The sequence below is a fragment of the Onychostruthus taczanowskii genome, unplaced genomic scaffold (assembly GCF_017590055.1).
Source record: "Onychostruthus taczanowskii isolate IOZ18803 unplaced genomic scaffold, ASM1759005v1 scaffold14, whole genome shotgun sequence".
Lineage (NCBI taxonomy): Eukaryota > Metazoa > Chordata > Aves > Passeriformes > Passeridae > Onychostruthus > Onychostruthus taczanowskii.
Genome location: NW_024498573.1, coordinates 8,123,980 through 8,145,138, shown reverse-complemented (window position 1 = coordinate 8,145,138; position 21,159 = coordinate 8,123,980). Strand labels below are relative to the sequence as shown.

Sequence of the window (21,159 nt, the reverse complement as noted above, 5' to 3'; positions counted from 1 at the left end):
CCGGGGAAGGGCATCCCCATCCCGCGGCGCTCGGGGCGGACACAAAGGCTTGCTGGCGGCACCCACCTCTCCTCCTCCATTGTGCGGGGCGGCGGCGGGGCCGGCTCAGCGCCCCGGGCCCGGCATGGCTGCGAGCGGCCGCCCCCGCCGCGGGTCGCTTCCTGCGGGAGCGGAGCGCTGCGTGCCGGGCGCGCCCCGCCGCACCGACTGCCGCTGCCGCCGCCGCGCAGCCCCCTCCGCTCCGCTCCGCTCCCTCCCCTCCCCGGCGGGGCTTGCGAGCGTCTCCGGGCAACGGCAGCACCGCCCCGCACCGCCCCGAGAGCGCCCTCCGCACCCCGGCCCCGGCTGGCGCCGCCCGCACGGCCCCGCTGCGGCAGCGAAATGGGTCAGGGGCAGCCCCGAGCCCGCCCGGCCCCGAGCGGCACCCGGGCAGCTCCGGGCCCGGCATCCATCCCCTGCCCGCACTGCCGCTACCGGGACATGTCCCCCGCGTGGCCCAGACTGCTGCGATCGCTGCGATCTGCGGACCGCACGGAAGTTTTAGCGGCTGAACATCCCCAGTGCCGAGGTCAAGCCCGCACACAGGGCAGCGCAGGAGAGGAGCGGTGATGGTGAGGAAGGAGACAGTCTCAGCGCTCCGGAGTCTCCCCACTCCCACCGCAGAAAGGAGGATCTTACCTCCAATTCCCCAATTTATCAAAACCTTCCTGTCCTTTATGCAATCTATCAGGCCAAATACACCCTGCATAGGTAATATGGGTCCTGCTCCACTGCAGGTGCAATTTAGCCTAAAGAACTTTACTAAATCACATTTGTTTTATTCCAATTGGTACAAATGCAGAGAGTTCTACATAAATCTTCTCTTCCCCCCCCCCGCCCCCCCATTTTATTAAAATAATTTTTCAGTTGTATTCTGCACCAGTGAGGCCTTGGAGGTTAATTGTATTAAAGACAAGAAACATTTTCCTTCTTCATTACTCATCCATTCACAAAATGTTCTCGTGCAAAAGGAAGAGATAACTAGAAGTCTCAAGAGATTTCTCTTTGAAGATGCCATTTCATCTCTTTTGTAAATAAAATTACCTCACTCTTGTATGTTTCTCCTCAAGCCATGTCCTCAGCCCAGGTTTCATACATCTTTTCAAAACATCTCAGCAATGATGAACAGATGCTATTGTGCCTTCCACAGGAGGGTTTCAAAAGCTTGTTGAGAATCTTAACTACTCATCACCCTAATTTTTCACGTAAGAAAACTTACCACACCTGAAACTTAAAGGACTTTATCAATGACACAGGGGGATTGAGAGTCCTGCTATTTAAACATCATTTGGCAGCCTACTCCTCAACAGAAGAAATACAGATGAAGCCATGAAGTCAAACTTCACCCAGAATTCAGGTAAAATTCCTTCATTTTGCCTAGAGAATCCTGTTAAACTATCAGCTTAACACATCCAGATCCTCAATACTTTCCCCATGTCCAGTCTTACAGTGCTGATACACAAGATACACAACTGCAAGACGCGAGCTCAATCCAGAGAAAAAGGAACTATATAAAAATAGTAGAATTTACCTTGGAAATGAGGGCTAGAGCTTGTTTCCTCTGAGTAAATCCCTCAGTAATCACAAAAAGTCCAGATACTGCTGCAAAGTGCCTGTGTATTTTTATTAACACAAAGTTTTTCAATAACAAAATATTAGGCTTTCACCTTAAAAATTTACATCTTATACCAGTCAACCTGGGAGCTAAGCACCTAAATGGAACCAAACCAGCAATACCTGCTTACATGCTTTGCCCCACAGGTTTGTGTACCACTGGATTCTACAAATCCTGAAAGGTACAGTGACAGACAAGCAAAACAGTGTTGCTGGAGTGGAACAAAATCATGTTCCAGTAATCAGAGATTATCTTTACAGCAGCCTTGCAAAATAATCATGACTTGGTAACAACCCCAAGGCAAAAAAACTTCTTGTTTGTTTTTAAGGGCAAAGACTGGTATCTTGAGAAAACATTCAGCTAAAAGGAATTAGTGACACCTGATGGGTGGAATCTAATCTACCTTAGACATTGACAACCATATAACCAATTCTCAGAGTAGAAAGGTCCCCAAAACACAAGTTCCAGCCAGTCCCATCATCCCTCAGCCCATCAAAACCTTCGCAGATTCGTGTGACAATCTTCAGATCTACCAAATCCCCCAATTCCAAGGAGCCACAGGGAGACAGGAGAGAAAAGCATTGCCAGTGTCTCCACAGCAGCAAGGAATTTCTTCAATAAAACTGGCATGAAGGGAGGGAATATAAACAATCCCTACCAATCTGATCCAAAACTCTCTCCTGGCCCAAAATCCAACAGCTGGTTTAATGCTGAGCTTATAAGGAGAGGACACCGAGTGCTTACGAGAATTTAATTCTGTGAAGAGCCCCAATACAATCAGACAGCACCTTATCAATCTCCACAGCCTCTGCAGAAGCCTGAAAGGTCACTTTGCCTCCCAAAAAAACCAGCAAAAATCAAATGGCATCAAACTGGGAAAAATCCTTCCTAGTTCTGCAAGGCAAATTGTAAGAGTTGTTAATCACTGGATCATCCAGCCTGAATACAGTGCAAACAACAATTCAGGAACACTTCAGTCCCCTGTACATATCTGTTTCCAGGTATATACCAGTGTTCAGGCTCCAGAGACCCATATCAAGCAACTTCCTATCTTTAGCAGCTCTCCTGCTCAGTTGCATAATCTCTTCCATGAAACTATAAATCGACTTCCTTAAAAATCTATGGTTTCGGCATTGAAGAGCTGGGAAAGGTGTAAATAAAACACTGCATTTACAAAAGCTTCTAAAGCTGCATCTTCACAGCCTAAATTATTTTTCATTCTGTTTTTGTTTTTTTGAGATACAGATATTTAGATAAAAATATATGTTGATAGATATAAACATATTTATGACCTTAATAGCATATATTAAGTATATATATTTATCTTTGAGTGACCAAACTAATCTCACCCTGAAGCCTGTCCTGCTTTGAGGGTCTCCAGGAGTCTCTTCCAAATAAACTTCTTTTGTCATCCTAATTAAGTAGACGCTCATTTAGATAGATCTGTATTTAGACCATATGTTTTCTTGGAAAAGGTTCTCTAAGGATATTAATATAAGAAAAGCAATACATGGGGGATCTGCTGGAATAGCTGCCTTGGTAGCTCCAGGCCATTGCAGTCACTTGGAGGTGGCACTCAGGTACTGGCTCCCAAGGCACCTGGAGATGGAGGTGCCTCAGCAGAGGAGTCCTGAGGGTATCTGGTATCTGCTGCCCTGCTGCTGCTAGAATTCAGTAACAAAACCAAATCAGCAGCTACAATTTACCTACTGCAGCAGCTCAGGAATCCAAATTCTCACAAGGCTCAAAAAGCTCTGGGAGACTCTGAGGTAAGGATCTTCCCAGGACTGGAGCCAGGGATGCTCTGGCAGCTGAAGCAGTGAGAGATTCTGAAGCCTGTGATTGGCAGAGCAGGGGCTGGAGCAGCCAGGCCAGCATTCCCCCGGGATGAGCATTCCCCCGGGATGAGCATTCCCCCGGGATCAGCATTCCCCCCGGGACGTGCATTCCCCCGGGATGAGCATTTCCCCCGGGATGAGCATTCCCCCCGGGACGTGCATTGCCCCAGGGATGTGCATTCCCTCTGAATGAAACCAAATCAGCAGCTACAATTTACCTACTGCAGCAGCTCAGGAATCCAAATTCTCACAAGGCTCAAAAAGCTCTGGGAGACTCTGAGGTAAGGATCTTCCCAGGACTGGAGCCAGGGATGCTCTGGCAGCTGAAGCAGTGAGAGGCTCCCACGGGAGCGCTGTTTTCTGAAGCCTGTGATTGGCAGAGCAGGGGCTGGAGCAGTCAGGCCAGCATTCCCCCCGGGACGTGCATTCCCCCGGGATGAGCATTCCCCCCGGGACGAGCATTCCCCCCGGGACGTGCATTGCCCCAGGGATGTGCATTCCCCCTGTATGAGCATTCCCCCCGGGACGTGCATTGCCCCAGGGATGTGCATTCCCTCTGAATGAGCATTGCCCCAGGGACGTGCATTGCCCCAGGGATGTGCATCCCCCCGGGATGTCCATTCCTCCCCGGACGTGCATCCCCCCGGGATGTGCATTCCCCCCCAGGATGTGCATTCCCCCCGGGATGTGCATTCCCCCGGGAAGCTGCAGGAGTACCAGTCTCTCCAGCGGCGCTCCGGGCTGTTGCCCTCTGCTGGCACACATCCCACTCCCGGGCTCCTGCTCCAATCGCGCTTCACAACATTGTTTTCCTTTAGTCTTTTGTACAAATCACAATTCCTACAAATAGTGGGTTTGTTGCAACAATTTCATAATAACATTACCACCTTTAGGGCAACGACCCCTGACCATCTTCACCCCCATCTGTGACTCTGGGCCATGAGCCATTCCACTGCTCACCCACACAGCAGTTACCCACCAGCTGGAAATGTTCTTCCTGCTGCCCTCCTGACTCTTTCCTGGAGCATCAGGCACGGATGTCACCCGCAGTCACCTATGTCAGAGGCACACACTTCCTGCCCTGCAGTCATATCATATATTCATCAGAAGTTTGCAGGAAGATTTTCAGATTGATTTTATTGTTTAGAATTTAGAGTTCAAAATGAAAAGAAAATCAGGAAGAAAGCTGTATAAACAACTTTTGTGGGCACTGGAACAAAGGCAAAGGATAATATTCAGTTGCCTAAATGCTACCAAGTCTCTCTGCCTCCTTAGATTCTGCACCTACTGAGTGTACAGTTCTTGCTACAGGCTCAAAAAAAGATTGAACTTGAAAAAAGTTTACTTTATGAACCAAAAAGTGGGATTTTTTTTTACCAAAATTTTTCTAATAAGGTATCATTTTAATGTGATTCTTCATCTTTAAAATACAACCCTTAATTCTTCCTTATTACCTTCTGTAATAAGGGGAAATTATCCATATGCATCATAAAGATGTATGGCTTAATTAATATTTGTATACTATAACTTAGAGAGAACAGCATAAACAAAGCTCTTCCCATTCAGGATCTCAACACCATAACCCAAGTCTCTTGTTACTGGTTTTTCCCTGTACACTCATTTGTCTTGCTCTCTTCTTGGAATTTTTTTAAACATTTCATTACTTGCTCTTTGCAAAAGCCAAGAAACACAGCCCACCACCCTCATATTGTAACACAATGTGCTGCAGCATCAACATAAATGAGTGAAACTCACAGATGCAATACACAAAAATTTAGACAGGATTGTTTCTGCAGGCAGATTATTTTACCAGAACAGAAAAACCTGTCTCAGGCAGCATATCTTCCTTACAGGTAACAGACAGGATTATCTTGCCTTGTATTTTCTGGGCAAAGCTCTTTTTCTGTTCAATATTCCATAGTTTATTCAGACTGGGAACTGTATGTCAGGGGCTTAGCTCAGGTTTCTGTTCACTTACTCGACTTTTGTGGTGTGCTTTTCAGGGCTCAGCTTTCCCATCCTCCCATTCACACAGAGGTGCACCCTGTGAAAGAAAAAAACACATTTTAAAAAGGCATTAGAGAGTATGTGGCATCAGCTCATTACAACACTTTTGGCACAGAGCAGCTCCAGCAATAAAACAAACCCAGCTCTTCCTTCTGAAGGTGATGTTTCCCAACTCCCTCTCATCTGACTCCCCAATATATCAAAAACAAGAGCTCCCCATTGCCACCACCTACACCCAAAGCCATCGTAGCATCTCCAAAACACACTGGTGCTGATTCACCGCCAAGCTCACGCCTCAAAGATTTAAAAGTAAAATTGATACCACACAGAGGAAGTTGAGGTTTTAACTGGTGCTGGGTGAGTAAAAGAAAATTCCCATAACATCTAAATTATGTCATTTGAGAAAAAACAATTTGCCTGCATTTAAGACTGCTGAAAGTAATGGAGGGATGGGCCTAGAGAGAAACGGCATACCGACTGCAAGGGCTGGAGCTCCTTGTGCTGCTGGGCATTTCTCTTTTTCAGGACACACCTCCATGAAAGTAACAGTAGAAAGCTGGCACTACCCTTGCAGAATGCAGCTGCTAACCACCCTATGCAAGAGGCATGAGCAATGACAACTCCAAACATCCTGCAGTGCAGTTGGCATCTTGGGGAGAAGTCCTGACCTTGCAATCAGGACTCAAAGGAGCCCCTTCCAATAAACACAGCATCATTATTACAGCAGTGGTACAAAGAAAATAAACAAGTCCAAATGAAATCTCACAATGAAGGACTTTGGCCAAATTTGTTACCCAGTAAATTTAAAAGATTACTAAAACCTGAAGAGGTAATAAATAAGTACAAGGAGATAACTGGGGATTTAGCATCAGGAATCTTTCACAATGCTGGACCCAGCCCAGGAAGAGCCAGTGAGCCTGAAAAGAGAGGACAGCCCTTCTGAGGAGGGAGGGGATCTGGAGGATGAAATTGGATGAACTATTTCAAAACACAGCTGATAGTGCTTGTATACAACAAGGTAAGCACAGCCTCCCCCCAGGGCCATGCCCTGCCCATGCTGCAATTTGTTCATCAGGGTGTGTGGCTGGGAGAGGGAGGCTTCCCACTGGAGCTGGGTTAGTGTGCAGTACAGAAAACAAGATTATTGATCCACAGAAAAAAAAAGTAAAAAGCACATGAACTTCCAGTCCCAAACTACTTGTGCATTTTACCTAGCACTGCTTTAATCCACACCTGTGCTGCAAACAGGTTCAGTACTCCTGAACTTTATCCTTCCCAGGCAGTGCTGCAGTGACTACACTCACACTTCCTTCCCCCCAGGGTTCTGTGGAATGCAAATTCTCTTACAAAAGAGGGAAAGTCCATTGTAAAGCTACAGAAAGCAACAAAAATTATAGAAATAACAGAAGAGACTGACATGGTGCTCATCTTTTATATTGACTGGATTACAGACTAACAGTATGTTTTCGGATGCATGACTTTGCATGTCTTTAAATTCAAAGAGCATTCCCAGGAGAACAGGGCTTCTGTGAGACAAACCAGTTGGCAATTCCATGGTACAAAGTAGCATTTGAACAAATTATGTACTTTCGGATTCGTCAGCTCATTTTGCTTCTAAGGAATTTTTCTGCAATGTTAATCAGAGATTGGTACTTTGATGGTGGTGAGCAAATGTGCATCTTGACATATTTCCAGCCAGAAATGTAATTCCCTTCTAAACTGGCATAGATTCCTCACTGCATTACTCATGAAAAGAGGTATTTATAGTAGTTTGATGAATATAATATGCACCAAAATTGTACACAACTCAACATAGCCCAATTTTAATTTTTTTTTAAAAAGATGAGCTATTCTTTCAAATCTGTGTAATTTCCATCTGCGAAAGCATTTGGGAATGAAACCCTAAGCATCATGCTAAGAGGGTTAATATCCAGATGCCTCAGACAGATGGCATTATTAGTCTGCCTGGGCCTGACATCTAGTTTTCCAAGTTAAGGAGCTTTGGTTCCTTGGATGGCTGACAATCTGAGAATAGCGCTGCTCTAAGCCTGACGTTTACTGTAACAACAACAGGCAACATTGCAGCTTTGCCTCAAAGACTTTTAGCAAAAAGAAGTTACACCAAGATTAACCACACTTAGAATGTACTCTAAAAAATGCTGTTGCAGCTTTAGGTTAGGACTCCTACTGGCAAAGGCTGAACCACAGAGAACAGTACTTGAATTTTGGTTTTTAAGCTGGCTGTTTTTTTCTTTTGCTACAGCCTAGAGCTGAACTGTACCATCTTTTTAACTGTTCAGTCTATTCAACAGGTAATACAAGAAATAGAAAAATCTAAGAATATCTCTCTTCTGCGGTGAACTACAGCTTCACGGTTGTTCTTTCAGGGTTCCCACTTCCCATTTTCCCAGAGAGATGTTTTTAAGGGGAATATAGAGTTTATAGGATTAAAAACTCTGAGAGCCACATGAAAAAGAGGTATCAGATCAAAAGTCACTATTTCCACCCATTTATATATAACAGAAATTGGTGAGAGTTCTGGGAGCAGAGAAGGTAAAAAGACTAGGATTTGTCAAAGAGAACAGCAATGAGAAAAGCACCCAACTCCATCAGCCTCTTACAAGTCCTCATATACAGGTAAATAATACAAAATTCCCAGGAAAACATATATAGCAGGAAGACTTTCATCTTGTAATGAGAAATGCACATGTGACACTCATCAGTAGTAATGCTTACATTACAGCATAAATAAATATTCATTAAAGGTAAGTGGAAGTAGAAGTAACATCTGTGTGTGTGTATAAATGCACATTCCAGAAATAACAGAGCAGTAATGCTTCAACAGGAGACCTAAAAAATGCCCATCAACAAAAGCAAATAGTGCTTGTTCAGGCTAGCTCAGAATCCTTGTGGTGTGCTTGCATTGTGAAATACATTTTCAAGTGAAGCAGGGATACAACTGTTTTATTCATTAATACAAAACTAACAAGCAGAAAACTCATCTTTAAGGGACACATACAGCAGATCACAGAATCAGTTATGCAAAACATGTTAAATAACGCTTTGTTTTGTAAAGTATGCCTCTGGCTAGTGTGAAAGACTGAAAATTGGGTGTTACACTTCTAATCACCTAATATTAATCCAAGGTATTAAACATATAGAGTTTGAAAAAAAAACTGAAAATGCCTTCTTCTGAATAGCTCAGAAAGTAAAAGGTCTGTAACAATGTAAACCACATAAAAGTGGTATAAACTTTTGATTACACGATAAACACTAATCCATAGTAGCTACAAGAAGTTAAACAATCCTAATCTAAAGGTTTGGATAAACTGCTTTCTATCAGAAACCCAACCCTCTTACAGACTGTAGGAGCAAAAGCCCATTGTCACAAAACACACCGTGTTTTGTTCACTGTGTGCACATCAGAGGGGTGTCTTTCAAGCTATTTTTTAGGGATTAATGACCAATATAATGATTTAAACCAAGATTTTTCATTTCAAAATAAACATTCTGAGGTATGTAGAGAAAGGAAGCTGCTCTCTTTTCACACTCAAATGAGAGGTTAAGGTCCTCAGCACCACTCAGACCCTTTTTGGCAGCAGTGGCAGTGCCATGTTGGGATGGCAGTATCAGCTGACAGAGCAGGGTAATAAACCCCTTTTTTGACCTACAACATCCAATTAGACCTTCCAATGCTAAATGAAAGCAAAATTTGCTTTACAGGCATCTCAGCTGAGGGTGTGGGGAAGAGAAGACCGTAAAGCATTTGAGAGCTTTCCTATTTTAGCCATTTTAAGTATTTCTGCTTCACAGGTCGTTAAGTCCACAGTGCAAAGTATCTGGTAGAGTTCAGACACACCTCCTGTCAGTGCCCAGCCGTGCACACCCTCACCTCCCCACAGGGCTGGGAGAGCAGGAGAGCCTGGCACTGCCAGAGCCAGTGCTGGAGCCGGCACTGCAGCTATTTTAACATCCAGCACAAAAGCTTGCCCAGCTCTGGAGGATAAGGGTTGTTTGTTACACTACAGAAGTCTGCGGGACAAGACACAACTTTTATTTTGCAAGTGTGTCACACCATCAGTGACCCACAGAGATTTACTGCCATGGAAGCTGTCTGAGCCGTTAGCACTGTTCTAAAGCACATTTCCAGCACCTGATGTTAAAAAAACACGTGGAGGTCCTTCCACATATCACTGCACTACATTTACAGGTGTTTAGCATGTTTCTTTTTAATGCAGTAGTAGTCAGTGTTATGAAAGTTTAAGTTAGGCTACTTTTATTAGCCAAATAAAATTTACAATTCAATAACAAATTGTACTTTAGAGCAGACATGAACACCCACAACTATTAGAAAACTATGTACATCACAACACACTGAGTTCAGTGACACTGCAGTATGAAAAGTTTGGTTTTGGGAATTCCATTTTGGTCATGCAGATTACAAAAATAAAAGAACATCTGTGTTTTAAGAAAACTACCATGTTTTTACTTTATTAAATGCTGAAAGCAAACTAATTGCTCTTATTTTCTATTTCTTACAGGTGACATCAACACAATGGAGCATTTGGTCCTGAACAGAAGGCCATTAACTTACTGAGATAATTTCAGACATAGGAACTTCAGAATTCAACTACAAACTAAGGAACAGCAAAGTTATTTTATTTCTATCTTCGTGACCTTCCTAAAGCAACTGTGAAGTCACAAACTTATTTACATGCCAGCCACACACCTTATTTCAGCTCAGTTCTTCCTATGCACCTCTATGCAGACAAATCCACCCAGGCCTCAGAAAATCCATTAAATACCTTTAAACACAGGAGCAAAGCTTTATCAACAAACCTCCTATAACTAGGAACTGTTTTAGAAACTGGTTTATATTCCAAGCGTCCTGAAGTCACTGCAGCTTTAACGCCACCCAATACAGGTCTGCACTTTTCTGTATTCCATGGTACAGCCTGGCATTGCTGCCCCTTCCCCAACCTGTGCTCACAGGATCCTCTCCAATGCCACCTGCAGGGTCACAAGCTCTCCTTCCCAAGAGACCAGGGCCACAGAGCAGGTGCCACCTACTCAAGCCACCAGAGAACATGGTTAAAGAGGTGACAATCTTCTGAGGGTGACACTAGGCAGCCCACTCCCTAATCCACGTGTGATTTTTGGGATCAGCTCTTTGTCCTAGCAGACATTAGTCCTACAAGGACTATTGCACACAGGTAACAGCACACTTCAGCAAAGCACTTCCCAAATTGTCAAATTTCACAAAGTCACTTTTTTAAAAATCTACTTGCTTCTAGTATCAACATATTCTGTCACAGCACATAACATGAAAATATCATAAAGCTATAGCTGCTGCACAAACCTTTAGCTTCCTTAATCAAATGACAAGACACATCACAAAAGTTAATTTAACTCGTTTCTCTGCAAGCCAGGCTGTTCCTTCATAAGGTTAAGGCAACAACATTGCAAAGGACTAAATCATACCCCTAAAGTAACACACAACCCAGAACACTGCTGCTCATTTCAGCTAAGAACAGGAAACTGTGCTTCAAATGAAGTTCAAGGATGACTGCCCAACATGGCTGTAAAGTGCAAAGGTACAGAAAAAGCCTTCAAGTTCAGTGAGCTGAAATAAAACCACCTGAAGCTGTGCAGGTGCAAGAGCTGGCACTTGCAGTGTTTTACAAACTCAAATTCTAAAACTTGACTTACAAAAACGTATAAGAGATGCTGGTGCACAACAGTGACTAACAGGTTTTTGAGATAGAAAAATTACAATATAACTGCAAACAGCAAGTTATTTGGAACCTATTCATAAAAGCTCAGCTAAGCCAAAGAAAGCCAGTCTCCACAATCAGGAGGAAACTCAGCTCTCAGTTTAAATCCTGATGACACCAAGAGGTTGTCCTGTTTAAGCTCACAAAGGCAGTCAAGGTGATGCAGTTTCACTTCTAATAACAACAACGCTCATTTCAATTTAAATCATCATGAAGTTCGATTGATGACAAATAGTAACAATACCTTGAAATTTCATTCTAAATTCTTCAGCCCAGAAGCACCAAGCCCTACACATTTAACTTTTCACTGGAATCAGTGGGAATTATATGCCCAATATCTTGCATATCTGGAGGAAAGCAAAAAGCAACTTTTATGATGCAGTCCCATGAAACATCAGCATTCCAAGAGCTTAGAAACCTGAAGTCAGAATAACTTTGTACTTTTTGTATGCATGCCCCACATCATATATACTCTCACTCAAGCATATAAGGAATTCAAATATTTTATTTGATATCCATAAACCCATAAACGTTGCTATTCTATATTTCTATGCAGGAAGGCAGTTTCCCCCTAAAACATTATGCTTTTTAATAAACAACAAACTTTAATTCTATTGCGTGAAAGGGCTACAAATATACATTTTTTAATCAAGCAGACTACACAGATATCTTTGCTTTACAACTGGCACCTATGTTACTGATACACTTGCTGGCTCACTTCTCAGAGCTCTTTGCCCAGTTTAGATCACCACCTTCTGAAATATGGGCAACTGCAATTATTACTTGCTCAATTACGTGCTGAGGCAGGTATTGCAAATCCATTCCTTTCCCCCCCACCCAAGCAGCAGTCAGGGACCCCATCTTTATTCACATGCAGGTGTCACCGCATTCCACACCGGTCATCTAGTGGCATAAAACGACTTTCCAAAGTCTGGTACAATCGTCAGCAAGCCAGTTTTACTCCTGCTTTAAGGAAGCCCACAGCACGGGGCTGCCATCCTGACAGCAGATGGAGCTGCGAGGGCTCTCGGGGAACTTTCAGGAAAGACAATAGTTCCGAGGGAAATCTGTTAACCCGGGGCTAGGAAAACAAGTATGCCTTTAATAGAAGAGATAAATGTCGACCCTTTCCTGGAAGGAATCACACACAGACAAACCAAGGACTTGAAAACTAAGCAATAAGAAATTCTGAACATTTTATATGAATGAAGCACATGCTTAACACAAACTATTTCTTCAAAACTACACAGTACATACGTTGATGGAAAAATCCTATAGAAAAAATTGACCAACCATGTCAGCACGTCAAACTGCCTAGTACAAGATGGTGGATGCACACAAACTGCCAAAGTGAGAACGAGTATTTAAAAAACAGACCACATCCACGGATTAGTACTTCAAAAATTTCTCTGTCGAGTGCTTGAAAGCCACTAGCAAAAAAGTCAGTTAGGACCTTTACTGGCAACAAAATATTTACTACTCTAAGTACACAGAGATTTTAAAGCAGAGGAACACTTGCTTCAAACCTAGAAAAGCCTTAAAACCGTACGGAATTGATCCTAGGAAAAAAAATTAGACGTGTAAAGGTCAATGAACACAATGATTTATTTAAAAAATAAAAAACGTAAAAACCATTTTTTCTTCCTTTACAGAAATGTTAAAAGTCAGTCATGGGATCCGAGTAGCTTTTGTAGAAAAAAACGTAGTATCCAGGCATCGAGTCCTTACAACAAAGGAAGTTCCCCCCCAACCCGCCCCAGTTTTTACTCCAGATCAGCAAGACACTTCCCACCCCGCACCCCCCAAAAAACAAATTAAAACAAGACATTTTTCGTTGCTAGTATAAAAACGACCAAGGTCCAAGTAATAATAAAAAAATAGAGTCCATCAATGACTGTAACACAAAATATGTGTATGTGGGGCCCAGTCCATCTTCAGAGAGAAAGAAGTGGCACAGGCAGCAGAGGCGACCCTCAGGGGGCATTTAGGAGCCGCTCCCACAGCAGGGAGGCATTTAAAAGGAGCTGCCCTTCGGCGAATGAGGGGAGAAACCATTTGGAAGCTGCCCCGTATCGAAGGGAGGGCTCTCCACGCCCCCCCATCAATGGGTATGGGCGCTCCGGCTCAGAAAGAGCCGCCCCCGTAGCCTCCCCCACCATAGCCTCCTCTGTACGGTCCACTGTTACTGCGGCCCCCCCAGTTGCCGCCCCCTCCTCCACCTCCTCCGCCGCTCTTCATGGGGCCGTAGGAGGACTGGTGCTGGCTGTAGCTGCCGAACCCGCCGTACCCGTTGCCGTAGTCTCCGCCTCCCCCTCCGCCGCCGCCTCCGTAGGAACCGCTGCCATAGGAGCCGTACCCGCCGCCTCCTCCCCCGCCGTAGCCGCCGTAGCTGTTGTAGCCGCCGCCTCCTTTGGAAAGCCCGTTGTGATCCCGGTTGCCGGAGCCGCCGCCGCCCCGACCCCTTCCTCCTCTGCCTCCCCGGGAGGGCCTGGAAGAGCCGCCGCCTCCCCCGCCCGCCTGGATGTCCTCCTTGGGCACGGCCTTCTTGACCTCTACTCGGTGGCCCTGGATCGGGTGGAACTTGACCACGGCCGCCTTATCGGCGGCGTCGTGGTTCTGGAAGTAGACGAAACCGAAGCCGCGCTTTTTCCCGCTCTGTTTGTCGGCGATGATCTCGGCCTTCTCCACAGGACCGAACTGGCTGAAGTGCTGCACCAGGTCCCCTTCGCCCACGTCCCCTTTGAGGCCGCCCACGAAGAGCTTCTTCACCTTCGCGTGAGCGCCGGGCTTGGCCGAGTCCTCCCGGGACACGGCCCGCTTCAGCTCCACCGCGTTCCCGTCCACCGCGTGGGGGGACGCGGCCATGGCGGCGTCCGCCTCCTCCACCGCCGAGTAGGTGACGAAGCCGAAGCATCGGGAGCGCTTGGTCTGCGGGTTGAGCACGACCACGCAGTCGGTGAGGGTGCCGTAGGCCGCGAAGTGCTCCCGCAGCCCGGCCTCCGTCGTCTGCACGTTCAGCCCGCCGATGAACAGCTTGCACAGCTGCGAGTTCTCCATGCTGCCTCCGGTGCCGCGCCTGGGCCTGGCGCCGAGACTCCTCCTCCTGTTCGGGGGCAGCTCCGGAGGTTTTTTCCCCTCCTGCTCCGTCTTGCCGCTTCTTCTCCCTGCGAGCGACGCGACCTCACGGCTGCGGCGGCCGCCGGCGGTAGCTCCCTCGGCGCGGCCCGGCGCCTCCGCTCCGCCTCACCTGACCGGCAGCACAGTCGGGGCGTCCCCGGTGCCGCCGCTCCCCCGGAAAGGCGGGCGGGGGTGGGCGCGAACACAGGCGCGCACAAAATGGCGGCAGCAGCTTCTCGGGAGCGCGGCCGGCGACTGGTGCCCACACAAAGGGGCCGCCGGGAGCCCCGCCCCTCGAGCCTTCCTCCACCGCCGTCGCAGCCAATGAGAGCGACGCACCGGCACCGTCCGCCACTCATCTTCAAGGGGCGTGGCTCAGACAGCGATGGACGTGTGCAACAACCAATGAAAGGGCGCGACCTCCGCAAAAGTCCCGGAGTTTGCCGACGACGGACGCGGCGGGCAGCCAATAGGAACGCGGGACGCGTTCCGCGCGCGCCGGGTAGATGGGCGGGACATGCTGCGTCAATGCGCCTGGCCCGCTGCCGACAACCAATGGGACGCCGCCTCCGGCCCGGCGCGCGCTCCCTCGCCGTTGAGCCCGCCCCTCGGGGGGCGGGGCAGCGGTCGGGGGGCGGGGCGCGCGGGAGCGTTTGAACCGCGGGACCGTTGGGCATCCCCCGCGCGCGCCCCCAATGGCGGAGCGCGCGAGCGGCTCGGGGCCTCCCCTCAGAGCGCGGCAGGACCCTCGGCTCCCTTCGGGCCCAAGCTCCCCGCTCCAGCCCGCAGCACACGGACAGGATCGCGTCCGGACGGCTCTGGGTTATCCCCAGGGAGGCACACTCCACATCCCCTCTGTCCCAGGATTGGTCATTACGCTATAAATAAGTTCTTCCTCACGTTCATGTGAAACTCGCTGTGCAGCTGTTTCTGCCCTGCCTCGTGTTGCCGTGGCTGGCACAGTGAAGCGCAGCCCGGCCAGCCTCTGGGCACCGCCCCTGTGGATGCGGACACAGCCGGTGCCCGCAGCGGCGGCACCCACCGGGCACGGCCCCGGCCGGGCTCCGCCTCCGCCCCCGTGCCCGCACCTCAGCGTCCCTGTGCCCTCACACCTCAGCGCCCCTGTGCCCGCGCCTCACACCTCAGCGCCCCTGTGCCCGCGCCTCACACCTCAGCGTCCCTGTGCCCTCACACCTCAGCGTCCCTGTGCCCTCACACCTCACCGTCCCTGTGCCCTCACACCTCACCACCCCTGTGCCCTCACACCTCACCGTCCCTGTGCCCGCACCTCACACCTCAGCGCCTCTGTGCCCTCACACCTCACCGCTCGCCGTCCCCAGCCGCTCCGGACTGCCCTCCTCGGGGCTTAACCCTCCACTCCGCCTGCTCCTGTCTGCTCCCTGGCAGCCGTGGCTGTCCCCTCGTTTATGTCCCACTTCCCCTTGGCAGCCTGCTCCCAGGGACAGGATGGCAGGAACGGCCTCAAGGTGTGCCAGAGAAGGTTTAGGTTGGCTATCAGGGAAGAATTCTTCACGGAAAACACTGTCCAGCCCTGGCAGAGCTGCCCAAGGCAGCGGTGGAGTCACGTCTCTGGAGGGATTTAAGACAGTGCGGATGTGGCACTGGGGTCACGGTGCAGCGGTGGCTTTGGCAGTGCTGAAGGAATTCGATGATCTTGAAGGGCTTTTGCAGCTCAGACCTTTCTGTCATTCCTTCTCACTCACTCTTCGTGCTACTGTTTCCTCCTCTGCTTTCCCCTTCTCTTTCCAACCTTATTACAGCCTACTCACCCTTAGATCCCTCCTTAGCTCTGAAAAGGAGGTGTTTTCCCAGAGAAATGATTAGAGCTGTTCAAGAGTGTGCAAGCCCTGTGGAATGACAAATAGTGAGATCATTTTCCTTTTTTTCCCCTCTTACTTTTATAGTACATTAAACATTACTGTCATGAAGACAGCAGCATTACTTTCAACTTAAGTGAATTTTTCATTAGAAAGAAGATTTTTTTTTTTTTTCAGTCTTGCAGCCACGAGGGTTTATATTAAAAATTAAGCAGGAGCTAAGAATGGCTGCCGGTTTGCATGAGGCACTGTCAGGATGTAGTTCCACATTTTCCTGGACTGATTCTGCCTTTTCCCCTGTGCCAGCCTTGATGCTTCTGCAAACACACAGCGATCCACATAAGGGAACTGAGTCAGCCATAAATAGTTTTATCACGACAAAGGATTTGGTTTTCAGCTGCCTCAGCTTTCTGAAACATTTTTTGTGTGACCTGCTGGTGCTGGCAGGAGGGAGGAATCAGAACTGCAGCATCCCCCTGATGGGGATCCATTGGAAATTGTGTCCCCCTTGGAGACACAGACACAAGAGGAACATTGGCTGTGCTGGAAGGTTGCTTAACCACAGCCCCAGAGGAAATCCAGAGAGGCTGAACATGCTTTTGCCTCACAGGCTATGATTATCATAACCTGTAACATTGGTACTTGCAGTACAGTAATCTGATTTTACTCAGATTGGATTTTTTTTTTTTTTTAATGTTTTAGCCATGTCTATAGTAAGAGTAACCTATAAAATGACTGTGTGACAATCACAGTCAGGAAAGTTGCCATGGATTTAGACCCATTTATCTCAATGCATGAAGCTGACACCATCATTTTATCTAGTTTAAGAAAAGAGAATATCCCATAATGCCACTGAAATATTTGTGGTTTTAAAATAAACAAACATATCCTACTGTATTAAAAAAAAAAAAAAATTAAAAAAAAAAAAAAAAAACCAAAAAAAAAACCTTCCCAGAGGCTGTCTGCAAGCTGCACATAAATTACAGGAAACACAAAACTATTTTGCCTACCTAGTTATTGTAAGAGCTGTATGACCCTTCCCAAGATAAATTAGTATGTGTCACGTGGAAAATAATGCATGAGAGTTTTATAGATCTATAGTAATTTAGAACAAAAAGGATGAAAAATTAAGAGGAGCTAATTACGGCCTCAAGAGATGACAAAGAAAACAAAGCTTGTTTACAGCACACTTTCTCTCCCTGAAAAGACAGACAAGTAGGCCAAGGAACAGATCAAAGAGAAAGGTCACAGCTTGCATCACGAGGAGATGAGGGTCTTCAAGATGTGAGTAAATCAGTAGGAAAAATCAGCCACTGACTCAATTCAGGTGTAGCTCAAATCCTTCCTCTTCATTTACACTTTTAACTGGTTGGTTAATGAAAGGAAAACACCTTTAAGACACACATACCCATGTCTTGCAGGTGGAAATGTCTCCTCTGGAAATGCACAAAGGCCTGCTGAGGCACCCAGTTACCTGAGCTGTGGAAAAAATCACTCGGTGCACATATTCCCGGGAAGCAGGTGCCTTTCTGTGCTCCTGAAATGTGCTTTTTCCTCCAGCTGTGTGAACCCACAAGACACACATGCTGCCACAGTGTGAGTGCAGAACCAGAGGTGAGTTTCACTGTGTGTGAGATGTGAACCACAAACACTCCAGCAGCCACAGTAACTTCCCCACAGAATTTTTAAACTGCTTTTTGCTGTAAACTAGTGAATGCATAATACCAGCCGATGGATATAAAAATTCTTAGGAAAGTGTCATGCAAAAGAAATACATGCTTTTCACTTTCTGACAAGGCAGTTGCAGCATGACATTTTTTCAATTCTGATAGCAGCCTATAGAATAAAAAAAAAATATCAGCAGCTGAAGTTTCTAAAGTTAGGTGCTTTTTCAGATAAAAACTCCACCTGTATCATTACCTAAAGGAAATGTGTTTCTCAAACCAGAAGCATTGGCCAAATAATGCCAATTAAATTAAATGTCTTCATAGGACATTTTAATTAGTGTTTTAGGAAGAAGGAAATCCAAATCGTTTGCATGCATACACCTTTCTAGTTGTTCAGAAGAAATCATTCTACCCAGAGTCCACAGGAGGGCAATGCTGCTTAAGAGATTGAAACGCAGAGACATCTGAGCAGTCCCTTTCCAACACAAATTCCTGTGCTACCATATATTCTTAGTAAAAGCTGATGCAAAATAAAATATTAAGGAATTCTTTGTATCAATTTTTGTCGTTCAAGAAACATAACTTTCTCATGCTATTTAATGGGTCCAAACTGCCAAGACGGAAAATGAATAATTAAGCTTTGGAAAAGAGCATGAAGGACAATAGAAAAACATAATGAAGTCAGAAGTAGTTTGTAAGTTACAAATATTTTATCTAAACCCTCATATAAACACAAAGTCATATCTTTTTAACTAGCTTCAACATCTTTAGTTACATCTGTGACTTCCACTGTTGGCAGGCATTGATTATTTTTTTAAACAATTTATGTATAGCACATGAATTTTTAATGAGTTTAAGTAATTTTTTTAGTATAGTACAATGCTCTAGACTTAGGTTTAGTTTGACCTTTCAGCAGACAGAAAGCATTTTGAAGTTTCATGCAGACTGTTTGCTGACTTAGTTCTGCATTCACATTGAAGACTGTAATGCTATCACCTTAACTCCACACAAATTTCACCCAGATTTTTCTAACCGTACATAGGTGGGGACAGTTGGAAATACAAGGGATACATAACTTCCCAAATCACTCTGAGATACAGACAGAGGCAAAGATTTTTATTTTCATCATTTCAATGAGATATTATTGGACTTTTGGAAGGCTCACTCCTACCCAAATCAACGCCTCAAGCAGAGTGTAATTGTTTAGTTCATAAGGAGCATTGCAAAAATACAGCAGCACCATGAGCATTCCCAGCCTGGCACTTTGCTTTAGTTACAGGTACAAAAAACTTCTGAAAGATGTACAGCTGTCCTTGAGAGAGCTGTTGCCTTTTTGGCAAAAGTTTATCTTTCACTCTGTTCTGCTGTTTGCACTTTCATCTGCATAAACATCAAATCTGTGATCTTACTTTGGAGCCTTTCATGAATTAGTAGTGATCAGGAGAGGGGTTTTTGTTGGGAAAGATTTAAAAATACTGAGAGGCAACTAGATAGACTTTTACCCCTCTAAAGTGTGAACATGACACCCTTCAGGATAAAAATCTCTACCTTGTGTAAATTCAGATGGGAAATAAAACACTACCCCTCTCTTGTATTTGCTTAATGCAAAGGAAGATAACCTACAGATAAAAAGGTAACAGAATAACCCACAGGTACTATTTCTTCAATAAGTAGTATCAAAGTTTATCTGTTAAACAAAATCTTCCTGGAGCCCTTTCTAAGGGGAGTTTGCTGAAGAAAGAAACACACCTTTGTGAAGGGTGGAGTGGAAAGTCATCAGAGAATTGAATTTGCATCCTTTTCTTTGGATTTAAGTTACCGTTTTTCCTTAAACCCTGCCCTCCCTCCTCTTCCCTCTGAATTTCAATTTCTCTTTTCCTTTTTCATCTTTTCACTCTTCTTTAATAATTCATTATTTCCTTTCTTCTCTTTCCTATAATTGTATATAAAAGCTGGCCATATTTTGAAGTGATGGGATGAAAGTAAGGCTGCAAAATATGGTCTCAAGTCAAGCTTCTTGTGAAGGATCAAAGAATGTAGTGATGCTGAGACTGATGTAAGAGGGGAAAATTTTCACTGTATCTTAGTCTGAGACAGACCAGGACCCTAAACTTTGCCAACGAAAGACCTGGAGCCAGCAACAATCTCAGCCACTCTGATCTTTTTCACCTGCGAATTTTTCATGATGTATTTTCCAATTAAATTAAAATATACTTGCTTTTAATTTTTTCCCCTTAGCTATCCCTAGACTCCAACTCTTTCTCATTGCACAGAACCTCTGTGGGGTGGGTTTGTGGTGCTGTTGCACGACGGATGTTAAACTTTGAACACAGCAGGAGGAGCTGTGCTGTGAAGCTCAGTAAGTACCTGCCTGAAATTAGCTGAAACATATCCTTGCTATTCAAGACATTTTAAAGTGAGGTGGTGTGAAGTAAGACTTTCTAGACAGGAAATAGCAATCTAGAATTCCTGGGTTTAATCCAGAAAATAAAAATGCTTGTTACAGTTTGAATGCTTGTTACAGGCAGGGTTTAAGGAAAAATGCTGGAAAATTGAAACAGACTGAGATTAATGGGAAAAACTTTTTGATTATTGAGGTATTTTGTAATTAACAGTTAGGACACTGAAAGATGTCATGCCATGAGAACAGCAGGGTTTGGTGCTCAGTGTCATTATGAAAAGACTCCAGAATGGGAAAGAACAAACTAGAGATACAAATTGTCATATTCCCCCCAAATCTGTGAGCTATTGAAATAATTCATTTTTTGGCAGAGACAACTTTTGGAGAAGTTCTAGAAAACTACAAAGACTTGAATCAGGGTTTGGAAAGTGGAATCTATTATAAAATATGAATTTATGCAGTCACACTCCTATTACAATTACTCATATATCTTATCTCTTTTTCAGTGAGAAAAGTAACTTGGCTGACCCAAAAATTAAGATGCTAACCTTCCAGCCAGGGAGTTTATTCATCTCCATCTCAGCTCTATGCCAACTGAATAAGGTCCAGAAATTAGCCAACAGTTCATGGCATGACACAATTTTAAAAATTAATATGTTATTATAAGTAACTCATTTATAGTTATATCAGATTTTTAAACAGTTGACTTTTCATTCTAGTCATGAGCTAATTGAGCATCAAAATTGAGATCAGGCATCAAGGATATTGCAAAGGTGTCCTTTAGAGCTATGCAGTATGATGGAGTGAAACCTAAACTCCAGGTAGTGAACATGAATTATTTTTGTGACAATTATTTCCAATTA

General features: G+C 45.3%; 2 protein-coding genes across 7 annotated transcripts in view; both read right to left on the bottom strand.

Moving 5' to 3' along the window:
- The window catches only part of KLHL3 (kelch like family member 3), a 110,260-nt gene that overhangs the window by 44,083 nt on the left and 45,018 nt on the right, over positions 1–21,159 (bottom strand). For 4 of the 6 annotated variants that reach the window (XM_041397463.1, XM_041397460.1, XM_041397461.1 and 1 more), the window contains one exon: positions 5,471–5,536. In XM_041397463.1, coding sequence (XP_041253397.1) covers positions 5,471–5,511 — 41 coding nt within the window. In that variant the 5' untranslated portion in view covers positions 5,512–5,536. Of the gene's footprint in view, positions 1–66; positions 658–5,470; positions 5,537–21,159 lie in introns of those variants that run through there. The other 2 variants (XM_041397467.1, XM_041397465.1) reach the window with 2 other exon arrangements.
- HNRNPA0 (heterogeneous nuclear ribonucleoprotein A0) lies at positions 12,860–14,528 on the bottom strand. Its single transcript, XM_041397470.1, has one exon. The coding sequence runs from the start codon at positions 14,328–14,330 to the stop codon at positions 13,398–13,400; it is 933 nt and encodes a 310-aa protein (XP_041253404.1). The 5' UTR covers positions 14,331–14,528; the 3' UTR covers positions 12,860–13,397.

What these genes read in the sequence shown, in the direction of transcription:
- HNRNPA0 (XM_041397470.1), bottom strand. Translation starts at nt 14,330, where the DNA reads ATGGAGAACTCGCAGCTGTGCAAGCTGTTCATCGGCGGGCTGAACGTG.